Source organism: Patiria miniata, unplaced genomic scaffold (assembly GCF_015706575.1).
Source record: "Patiria miniata isolate m_02_andy unplaced genomic scaffold, ASM1570657v1 HiC_scaffold_12, whole genome shotgun sequence".
Taxonomy (NCBI): domain Eukaryota; kingdom Metazoa; phylum Echinodermata; class Asteroidea; order Valvatida; family Asterinidae; genus Patiria; species Patiria miniata.
In genome coordinates, this window is record NW_024037050.1 from 6,915,353 (window position 1) to 6,927,323 (window position 11,971).

Below are 11,971 nucleotides of genomic sequence, written 5' to 3' on the forward strand. Positions count from 1 at the left end.
AGTTGTAGGGAAATGTTTGTATTTGCAAATGTTATCTCGAGGGACCACGGTTTCGTCCATCATCGGCCCATTATCAGCAACAGTGTGGTTTAATTATGGACAGCGATAAAACATTTATTCTAGAGAGCTGACGGGCCCGAAATCAACAACCGTACCGTGCGCCTCGGAATGATATGCTGGCGATTTCGAGTGCGATACATTCCAGATATTGGCTCCACACGGCGTGGTTTCTCGTGCTAATACACACCTCCATTCATCATCTTAAGTCGAACCCTTCAGCCGAGGTCTTCTTTGCAAACAAACTCCCAGAGGGGGTACGCTCGCGGAATGGCACAGCTGGTGACGTCATGCTTGTGTCAAGTCGGACCCGTGACGGCCGACGGGACACGCCCCCTAAAAGAGTTGATGTTCGGTCACAGACGAGACCTAGTTTTTTCCTGGTCGGTCGTGTATAAATGCAACCCCTCAGTCCGGGCATAATTCCCAGGCCATTGCGAATTCCTGCCAATCGTGCGATGCTTGTATAACGAAGCAGGCTTCACTTCCATTCGTCAGCCCAATATGTCACTCCGCCAATCATTGGGTCGTGTTATACAGACGATTCCAATCGTAATGTAAATATGTGAATAATAATTTGGTTTTGATTGCCCTAGTTATTATAGATAAGTACTTGCACTGCCTGCAAACGGGATCAAAATCTACTTTTGATAGCTGGGTTCTATCAAACATGCGTGTTTCTTGCAACTTATTGATCACCAGCTTAGCAGTGCGATTACAAATCGGGTCATCCATTAAGGGAGGATACTTGAGGTTGGACTGTGAATTGTGAATTGAAAATGTTAGCATTCCCCTCGTCTTATACTCTCAAACACAAACATACGCTTTTTGATGCTGCTTTCACGGATCTGGCCATATTGACGATAGGTGTAAAAAGAATATTCGAAATTAATGTTCGGAATCAGTATAACCTGTAAGCATCAAGTTTCATTAATTGAAATTTGACGAAGTCGTGGTAAATGTACTCAATTTTAAAACTTACTCATTCGCACATCAAATGCTCAATCGGCCTTAGCAACTCTCTTAACCTATAAAAACCAAAAAGCGGATACTTCAACACCTTTAAGCAGCGCAATTTACAAACGGAAGTTTACCATTTGTTTGCCTCTTGACCAGCTTATAAAGAGCGTAGTGTAGGATGCTGCGAATTTCGATTTTCGTCAGCATAGAGGGTCCTATTTTTGCGGTGTTTCTTAACCATCAGGAATGTCTTTACTGTGAATAACCGCTGGAGGGCAGCAGACAGTTTCTCACCGGTCTTCATGTAGAGAAGTCGGTCGTTTGCATGCTCTCGTGAATGCATGATTATTCCCATTCAGCGTTCAACAAGTTTCAAATATCATTGGGATATTGTAGCTGTACGTCAAGGAGCCATGACCACCAATCAGTTTTACGATTTTTTTTTCTTATTCAAGAAATTTGTCTTATTCCAACAAGACGCATTTTGGCTGGGTGGGGAAGGGATTCAATGATTGGGGACGCTTATCACGTACCCGTCCATCCACTGGGTATGTGAGCTCTGTCAATTCTGACAAATACATGTAGTTCCATGAGCGTATTCCGCCGTACGCCATCAACAAAGAATGCCAATATCACGGTGTAGCGCCACCAACATTTCATAGGCGCACTTCGTTTGGGATATGCCTTTAAAGTTAATTTGAATAGCTTGGTCGTTGACTTGAGGTTAAATAAATCGTAATTGATTTGTTATTGAGTTAGACTAAGGATGACTTCATCATAAATGATGGCCAATATGGAAAGAGAAGCTGATTTACTTGCAGATCCAGTTATCAGACAGAAGGGGGTCGGGGCTAGAAGCTCGCCAGTGGTCAGGAATCTTTGTCCACGGATCGCCAGACCAGAGATTTAGTATTAGTAAGTTGGGGACGAAAAAAGATGATTACAAATCAGCAAGCTGTCCACCCACACAAGTCGGACTAGACTGGACACCAACTGACACCGGGTGGCGCTTTTAGTCAGCGCTGGTTGCGGGGCTCATGAGGCTCAGGTGATAACTAAGGGGGCGGGGGGGGGGGGGGTAATTCGGCTAATGTAAGGAGGAGGGCCGGACTCAGCCCGTATAATTTCATTTACCGACAAATTGAATTTAGCTGATGTGCGATTGTAACACGGACAGTGATTTATGACATTCGAACTTGGTCGAACCTGAGGGTTCTGTGGACGTGGCACCTGTACTTTGGTTGGAGTCTGTTAATAACATTGTAAAACAAATCGGAATAAGCATCGATTTACAAAATTCAATTACGCGTGCACACACCCGTCCACGCTAATGTTGTCTCTCCATTAACCCGTCTACCGCACATGATGCAATTGGTGAATCAGTAGATCGTCTCCGGCGCATCGGGCGTAGAACACTGTACTGTTGGAATTGGCCGTGACGAAAGAATTAAGTATGTCAACCCAATAAAACGTCCATTAAAATGTTCGAATCACGAACGGCAATCGGGTCCATCAACGGACCAAAGTTCGTTGCTATGTTACGATCGCAGATAATGAATTTTTGCACTTTTACATTCTGAAGTACGGGAAGTGTTCATTAGGTCTCCAGGGTCCCCCTTTTATCGTATCCCTTAGAAATATCCGGTCAATATAACGATTCTTTTGGTTAAATTTCAACATACCTGTCTTATTCTGTTTGCTATGCACGAAGCAGTGATTCATGAAGTATGTTACTTAAACGTACATCAAAAGGCCTGCCGTTTCCCATTTAAAAGCTGCCGAGCCATTATGTGAACTTGTACGTACGGTTAAAACTAAGCCGTTTTCCAAGTTAGTGACTGTTCTCAGGTCCGTACGCAGGATTTAAAGGGGGGGTGATTTTTTTGCATTCAATAGGGGACGTTGAACAATAGAGGACAAAAGGGTCCACAATTCCCGAAGGTCCACGATTGACGATCGTGTACAAAACGAATGTGAGGTCTTCCTAAAAAGTTAAAGTATAAACAAAACAGGGACAACAGGGGGTCCACGATTGAAGGTGTTATACACACTTGTGTTCGTCTGCTCAAGACACCGGACCATCGGATCATCTTGGAATATTCCAAAGGGGGTTTACTGACTCTAGGGGGCGCTGTTCAAACCTGCATGTGTACCAGTACATTTACGCTGCATTTAACGCCCATTCCCGTAAGATGACGAATTTACTTGAAGTGGGTGGCGGACGATCAGTATCTTGGGGCTATTGGATGGTGCAAAACATAACACCAGAGGGGCGCGCTACACGCCCGAGGGGGTAAAAAAAGACATATCCCACATCACAGCAGTCAACAATTGTTTTATTATATCGTGCTAATAAGCCAGTACAGATATATGGTTGTAACCTACTTTACAAGATGTAAATTAAACCACTGCAGTGCAACCTTTGATAACTGCAGGCTTTCCTGAGATGAGCGCGGTTATAGATCTCAGTCGCGAGCGCGCGGGCAGGCCCTACGCGCGTGCACGCCACGCAGTGTACATGAGGTTTATTTATACATGTATATGCAACGCAGTGTATATGAAGTAAACGCTAATTTTGTTTACAGACTGGACACGTGGCCGTTACAGACCAATGAAATTACAGTCTCCAAACATGCGATATAACAAACATACATTCTATATGCTGTAGCGTTTTCCGCCATAAAAAAATATTATGGCGTCTTCCGCCATAACAAAATAGTAAGGTAATAGGTTGGCCAAGTAACGAAAAGAGAATGCCTAAAAAATGCGCCCCCCCCCCTTCGTGGGTATGGGCCTGTGTACATGTGCTACTATTAATAATAATGTGAGCTTAGGCTATACATGGCGTATTATTATCCCTGTTCATCAGGAATGAGACTTTTCTGCAGCAGCTCGAGATAAGCAAAATTTGGTCTCTACCTTCACAGGTACTCATTTATACTCCTGGGTGGAGAGAGGCAATTGTAGCAAAGTGTCTTGCCCGAGAACACAAGCATCATGTTCCCCCTCAGGGTTCGAACCCACAAACCACGGCACATATGAGTCGAACACCATAACCATTGGACCACAAAACACTCTTTAAAAACAATCCAACGGATAAGCTATAATTACTCTCGTTGTAGACCTTATGCGTTAAGGCGGAGTCAGAGGGCAATGGTTTTGTATAGCAAGAGCAAGCATGAGTAAACCCTTTGTGTATTCATTGTTACTCATTTAAAAATAACAAAGAACGTCCTCGATTTGCGGTACCTGCAATGCTTAAGGTCTAATGAGAACTGATGGGGAATCTAGTTGCTACAAACAAAACTCACTCATGTCACATTGACTTTGGACTTGCTTCCCAATCAACGCGGTTTCTTTTGAGGCATTAATCTTGACCAGAAATGGCATTGTCATTAAGATACTCTTCACTGACCTTATTGCCTAGTTAAGGTACTTCTAACTGACCTTATTGCCTACTTTTTCTAGGTAAATCTGACCCCATGGAAGAGTTGGGTGGTTTGATGTGTTATTCGTTCAGCTTTATCTTTCTTGGACTGACACCTATAACATATACATGTACGTCACAAGATGGTGATTTTATATGTACATGTATTTCATTTTTGAACCTAATGGGTCTTATGGAATTTTTTTGCGAGGTTTGTTTTTCTTCAGACGAGTTGACCTAGTTCGTTCTTCTTCCTCCTCGTTGAATTACCTCCGCGTTGCTCTGTTATTTGGAACACAGTATTATTTCGTTGTGAGTCATCTAAAATCAGATCCAGCACGCTACACAATATATCTGGGGAGGACACCACTTTCTGAAGGTCTGGCCTGATTTTTCCCGTACCCACCCTCCCCTTTACAATTTGTAACACTTCTCGACATTTTGCTACACTTTTCGGTGTTTTGCTTCGGGCAAGTCCGAGCCAATTTCCACCGCTTCGGTGTCCCCAGTGGACATGACCTCTGAGCGGCTAAAGGGTTCCACATTTTCCGCGTAAATCACCGTCGAGTGGGCGCGCGCAGATAAAAATCTTGACCTCGACTAAAATTGAGTAGGCTACCTTTATAGAGAGCTCTGCCGCCCCGACGACCATCTTATCAACTTATGTTTGCGCTAAGATTGACTCGGTAAAATAAAAGTAAAAGTCAGGCCTACTTTAGGGCAAGCTGGAGTTTATAGTAAATTAGTCAAAATAAGTTTATTTTATAAGCTGGTAAAATGTATGGTCAATGAGAATGCGTTGGTTTTCTGTTGCGACTGAGATATGTGCCAGTTCGACTCCAACTTGAATATTTTTTTTACCACTGTATGTTTGTTTGAAGAACGTCACTTCTTTTCAGAAGATAGACTAGACATCAGTTCCTAGTTGTAATAGACTTCACAATAGTGCCTGGTTATCACTGTATAATTCCCCGAAGTGTCGATGGAATCACGTTTTCACACTCAGGAAAAGGTCTAGATCACCAACGTGTAATTTTTATCACAGTATTACTGATGACACTTGTAATGGTATTTCCGTAACGGATAGCGTATACCTGATATCGCGATATGAGCGTGTAAATAGACATTGTATACACACGGTAGCCATACCTATGTATCGGGGTAAAGATGCATGTCCTGCCACATTTAATAAATGCCAATTCTCTCTCGTAATGAAACTAACGAAACCATGGTGAAGACCAAATTCACGTCATAACTAATAACATTGCACAGTCACGACTAGGCTGGCGCCTGGTATCAATGCATACTAATTACTGATAAACCCAAAATAGTCTTTTTTGCGCGCCAGGCAATAGCGTTACTGCAATAGAAATCGAAATCGCAGCGCGCCAAAGTGAGTACTTTGGACCAAGATGGTCTAGCGAAGACAAAGTAGCACGCTCGTTACTGATTTTCCTGATTACCATCAGAAACCTGGCCAAAAAAACAAACTTATTGTACCGAAAAGTAAAGAACCCAGTATTAATTTGCTGGAACCCCCCTCCCCCCCCCAAAGGTACTTGAAACCATAACTATTCAATTTGTCCTCTCTTTTAGATAACATTGACGTGCATGAGCTGGCAATCATAGTCGACACGCGCAGCTAAACAAAAAAAACCGCCCACTTGCTTATGATTAAGATATGAAACAGCCGTCTGATGTAAACTGATTGGGGACTTCGGGCGGATAAGTCCTTCCCTTGCGTTGCCTTTCGGAAGGTGCCTCTTTGAGGTGCCCACGAGGGGCGCGTGGGGGACAGGGACCCCCAACGGAAGGTTTGGTCACACAAGGGGAAGTATCGGGTTTCTAGGGCTGTCATTTCTCATTACATTGCAATCCCCCTAGCGCGGCAAAATTAATTTCAGAGCTGATAGCTGACGATGTGCAGGCGTGCTTCACTACGGTGTCCCCGAAAAGACGTATCGGCTTGCAAGGTACAAGAGGCACCAGATCGCGGATAGGCTCAGGGATAAAAACGGATCAGTTTGAAATTAATCAGTTTAGAACAGCGGTACTTTCCTTAAGATCCGGGTCCAATCCATCCGGGTGGATTGGGTTTTCAGTCCCCTCTGTGGGTTTTCACCGAAATGTCATTCCGCGCGGTTTTCTACCCGGACCTCTAAAAAAATGAAATTTTCTTCAGTGTCTTCTCTCTCCCACATAAGGCTCTTTACACCGTAACCGAAAAACCTGTAGCTTAAACCCTTAGTTTTTATAGCAAAAAGTGTCTTGTTGAAAACATTCAGACGAATAGAAATAAAAAGATGCAACTTAGGCCTTCACAAAAAAATAATAATGAGTAGTCAAATGGGCTTTAATAGCAGAAGCACACACACAGAGTGCTATTGAGATAAGGGGACAAGGGTACGGGGAGGGGAACAACTTTGATCCCCTCCGGATCTCCCGTGTTCAATTGATAATCATTGAGTGCTACTGATGGGCAGGGGAGTTGGGGGCGGGGCCAAGAGTACACGAACTTCCGCTTCTAATCAGCGACCGATTTTTCACCGTGTCACGACCAGTTAGAGGGGGGTTGATGCTCATTCTCCAAACTGCCGTTCACCGCTATCCGAGGACCCAATTGCTTTAATGGCTCTAACTTCGATCCTGGATGCCTGGTTAACCTTAACGTGTCAATTATAAATTGCACCGGAATAGTGAGGCTGAAGACTAGCATGAAATCAATCGAGTATACAATCGTATTTTTTGTAGCATTCTTCATACGCTAAAAATGTCTCATTAGAATGTTGTGTACACTAGTTCATTGACCAGTGTATTTTGCCACCGTTGTATGTATCCGGAAGTTTGCAAGTTTATCGAATAGCATATTAAATGTTTTCCAGAAACCATCATCTCCACAAGATATTTTTTAACTGAGAAAAAGTTGTTGACCCCATCAATGAGGTGAGAACGTTAATACGAAATAACGTGAACTGCTCCGCTACTGAGGACATCAACACCAACAGAGGGCGCACTTCAAATATCCAGGAGTGAAATGCAAGATAAAAGATAGGGTTGCAGACAAGTAAATACACTGCCATATACCCGGTGGTAAATACGCCCACCTCCGAAATGCAGAAAACATACTCACAACTATCTAAAGTGTTTGAGACACACATCAAATTAAAGGGCCCATACAATGTAATTTGTTTGATGCTGTCCTTGAAAATGTACCTTTTCGTTCTATGTAACGTTATGTTAAATTTTCGTTTTGGCATTTATATGGGTATTTCGGAGCATGTTAGGTTTTTATGACAATGCAAATTTCCATATTCATGAGCAAAAATGTGATGTCAATCCGGGCAGAAATGTTAATGTTACATTAAGCAGAAAAAGTTGGCAGAATTTGGATATTTCGCTGTCATAAAATAATTTTGTATTCTTTGATGATTCGTTGTTTTGAAAGTACATGTCATAAGCCAATGAGCAACCCTTTCTCACAAATCTTTTCTAATGAGCAATTTTGAGTTCACAGTTTGAACAGAAAACCCCTAAACTCAGTGTTCCTGAAATGACAACACAGCAGCAGCGCCCTCAGTTGTTCGGAAAAGCATGGGGAATTTAAGAGGAGTAGAAAGTTGCACAAAATGTGCTACTTTTCGCCCGGACCCTTTCATTCAAGCTTATTTCGTCATCTTTAATTTTCTGTTCATTTTTTTTTGGGGGGGGGGGGGTTCAACCGACGACTTTTAGGAGAAAATGTCATCTGAAGACGTTCACCCCTCAAAGTAGTCCTGAAGCCCATCGCCATTTATAAAAATGATGCCTGCGCTCCATTGCAAAATTTTAGGGCCCAATTTCATTTGAATTTCACAGAAATACGAGTTCGCGGTCATGTTCACGACTTGCACCCTTCCTTTTTTTCAAACCCTCAAGTTCATGGCCCACAAAATGCTCTAATAACAAAACATTCAGGACATGCAAATCGTGATTTGGCCAGCTTATGCAATTTCAGGCCTATTTACTGTCCTGCACCCTTTATTATACCCGAAATTTTGCTATTTCACTAAGACCACTTTTTAGGCAAGAGAGAGGTTCCATTAATCATGTTACGTCTAAATATTGAGAAAAACAATCTTAGGTCAGTAACAGGGCTGAACATTTTCAGCAGCATGCATACATTGTCAGACAGTGTATAAATAACGCGCTTTCCCGCAGTGAAATTGCCGTCAAAAATTCACAATTATTATGAAGCACGTTTCTTGGCAGTTGCGTGGGGGCTATTCCCCCCCCCCCAAAAAAAAAATCCCAGCGCTCCCAGATGCCCCTCCCCCCGAAAAAAATGCCCCTCGCCAGAGAAGAGCATGTAATTATGAAAAAGAGCGCCCCCACTGTCACAACATGAAGTATGTCCACTACTGTTTTGTAATTATAGATTGCAAACCAACTAAACTGCTATAGACCTAATTTTGTTTATTACAAACCCTCAAGTTCATGGCCCACAAAATGCTCTAATTGAAAACAAATCGCGGCCATGCAAATAGTGGTTTGGCCGGCGTAGGCGATTTCGGGCCTATTACTGCCTGCACCCTTTAGGCCGCGGTTAGACCGCCCTCATGGGGTTTAAATCTCTCAACGTTGTTATGATTTAAGCACTCCGACATGACAACATGGCAATGCGTGCTGAAAGTCACTCGCTGACTTTATTAGCCCTTTAATTCGATTGCTTCATTTCCTCCAGGACATTCATTTCGTCAAAACCAACATCCTTGATGACAACAAGAATAGTGTGAGCTGCGTGATACGAATCAAAACACACTGATTTGTAACCAAGGACGCGTTTTCTCGTATTGAGATTGTGGAAGGAACTCTCGTTTAAATATTTGCCTTGACTTATTGGCTAGTTCGTGTGTAGTGTGAAACGTGTTTCCTGAGCGATGTTTTTGTTCATTAGTTGCCGAGGCTCAGTGTGTAAGCGTGTCGGGCGACTGTCAATGACTGTGCCATGCGTCACTTTGCGGGGAAAAAACCCTAAGTGCGGGTCTATGGATCGAGAGCCAGGAACATTTCTCACATGGATGGATGGAGCAACTGAACTGAACAGAGCGTGTCGTCATACATACTGCATTCCTGTCTTCCCCAGGTTCAATATATTGAAGTTTTCTAGTCCAAAAGAGCGAAACGTTCCATTTCATTACATCAGTGCCATGGGAACAGGTGAATTTGAAATTACATGCATTCGAGATTGCGTACATGGAACACCGGAGTGCCAGGTCTTGAGCGGGAGACAAACAACTGCTCGATAGCTAGAATTCATTTTCATTTGTCGAAGACAGTGGGTGACATCTGTTCTGGCATCGATTTTGAAGCGATGATTGTTTCAACCGCGAGTCGACTGCCTGAAGTACATTGCCGGTATGGCGGAAATTCAGGGAGTGCTGCTGTTCAAGACCCTTTTCCCCCTCTCTCAATAGAAGGAAAGGGAGACACTAATGTTATTCTTTCAAGAATTTAAACGCCATTGGTAATCGTTTTTTTTCGTCGGGTCTGCAGACTAAAGATAAAGGGATGGCTTTCCAGACAACTACAGACGGTGGAATGACCACCATGAGTCCACACAATGTCACCGTAGTCTCGGTCGTCAAGGCCTGCCTCTTAGCCGTGACGACCACCCTTATTCTCCTCGGCAACTCTCTGTGCTTGATCGTTCTACGCTACACACGCGACGGAGTCAGCCCCGTCACCAAACTGTTTCTGATCTCGCTGACCATCAGTGATCTGTTGGTTGGTGTGCTCGTCGGTGTGCCTGTGGTGGGTTCCACGGCCCTGCAGAGTTGGCCGTACGGGGACGCCTACTGTACCGTTATGGCCATGTGCCACGTCTTGTACTTCAACGCTGGCATGTCCGTGTTGGCCATCAACATCGAGCGATACATCGCGGTGATTTGGCCTTTGAAATACCCATTGATTGTTACCATGGCAAGGGCAGCCATTGTGGAGGTCTTCATCATCTTCATCTTGCTCTTGTGGTTACTTCTCTACGTACTTATGCCCGACCGCATGTCATTCTACTACAACAATTTCAGCCAGTGTTTCATCGACTCCCTGAATGGAACCGATTACCTGGGTCACATTGCGATGACTCTCTTCATCGCGCTACCTCTTTTGATTACGATCGTCCTGCACGTCAGGTTATTCGTACTGGCTACTCACCACGCCTCCAAAGTCGGTAACATAACCTTGGGAAGTATCAAGTTGAAGGACTCTGAGTCCTCAGCGGGGCAGTCCGATCAACCTCATCCGGACCAAAACGCTCAACCCCCGGCTGCGCGTCCACGCAACCGCCGGAGCCCCGAAGCCAAAGCAGCTCGGACATTCTTCATCATGGCCATGGTGCTCACCATCTCCTGGACGCCGTACTACGCCACCATCACCTGGGAGAACCTTCGCTCGGACCCGGTACCCGAGGCCCTTGCCTTCACGTCACAGCTCCTCCTCCTCTTGAACAGTATCTGGAATGTCATCATCTACTATACACGAAATGACGCTTTCCGGAAAACGGCCAATAAACTGTTAGGCTGCTGTTTCCGAGTTCATTCCTGGAATGACCAAGAACTGATTACTTGAAAGCTCGAAAGTGCTCACGGTGTGCAGTTTACCACTTTGTTATTGATAACTTCTTATGCGGCTATAGACAGATTAAGTGTAAAATTAGGTACATTTCACGGGTCATCTTCAGGCCTTTGGGAATGGTCTCTGTGCATTCGTTTAAGAATAAGAGCAAGCTTTGTCCATGCACTTAACATTTATTTTAAATTCCCGTTCCATATGTGAGTTTTAAGGGAGAAAAGTACCCATTTTGGTACCATACAGCAAATTGAAGTATAAGTTTCCTCGGTTACTTTAACACTTGTATCATTCAAGTTCCATGGAAAGATACTGTAATTTCGTTCAAAAACGCCGTTGGGCTCCATCGTTCCGATTTCGAATGCAGACCCATTTGGTAGATCCAATGTAAGTCGCGGCGAATGTGTAGCATTCTGATTCGTCCAAGTTTAGGGAAATTCGTCTCATGTGGAATTGCCGTGGAACTGAAAAAGTACCCTCGTTTTTCTTTTATTCATTACCGTACGGTATCTCTCCGTGGAATTTGAATGATATAAGAGTTAAAGTAACCGGGAAATCTATAAAGTAGCTCAAACGAAGCCAGAATTATTAAAATGGTGCAAACAAAAAGGAAATATTATGACAACATGATTACCAGTCACATGAGAAATAAGGCAAAAGCGGGGGCGAAAACCGACAAATACAAAGGCGTGAAAAGGCACTGGAATTGCAAGTCTTGTAAAAACGTTGGGCAAAACGGGTTGATATGTAGACCAGTGTTGGTCAACATATCCACAGGTTAAACTCTTGAGCAAAAGTTTTGCCCAAATCAACCCACAATGAGGTAATTGTAAACCAATGTTGGGTAAAATTACATTGCCCAACAATGTTTTACCCAACATGTTTTACAGTGGGAAAGAAGCAGAAGAAGTAGAAGGAAAT

General features: G+C 43.6%; 1 protein-coding gene across 1 annotated transcript; it reads left to right on the forward strand.

The window, feature by feature from the left end:
- The first annotated feature begins 9,991 nt into the window (after window positions 1-9,991).
- On the forward strand, window positions 9,992-11,050 carry LOC119744006 (beta-3 adrenergic receptor-like). Its single transcript, XM_038220072.1, has one exon. The coding sequence runs from the start codon at window positions 9,992-9,994 to the stop codon at window positions 11,048-11,050; it is 1,059 nt and encodes a 352-aa protein (XP_038076000.1).
- The last annotated feature ends 921 nt before the right edge of the window (window positions 11,051-11,971 follow it).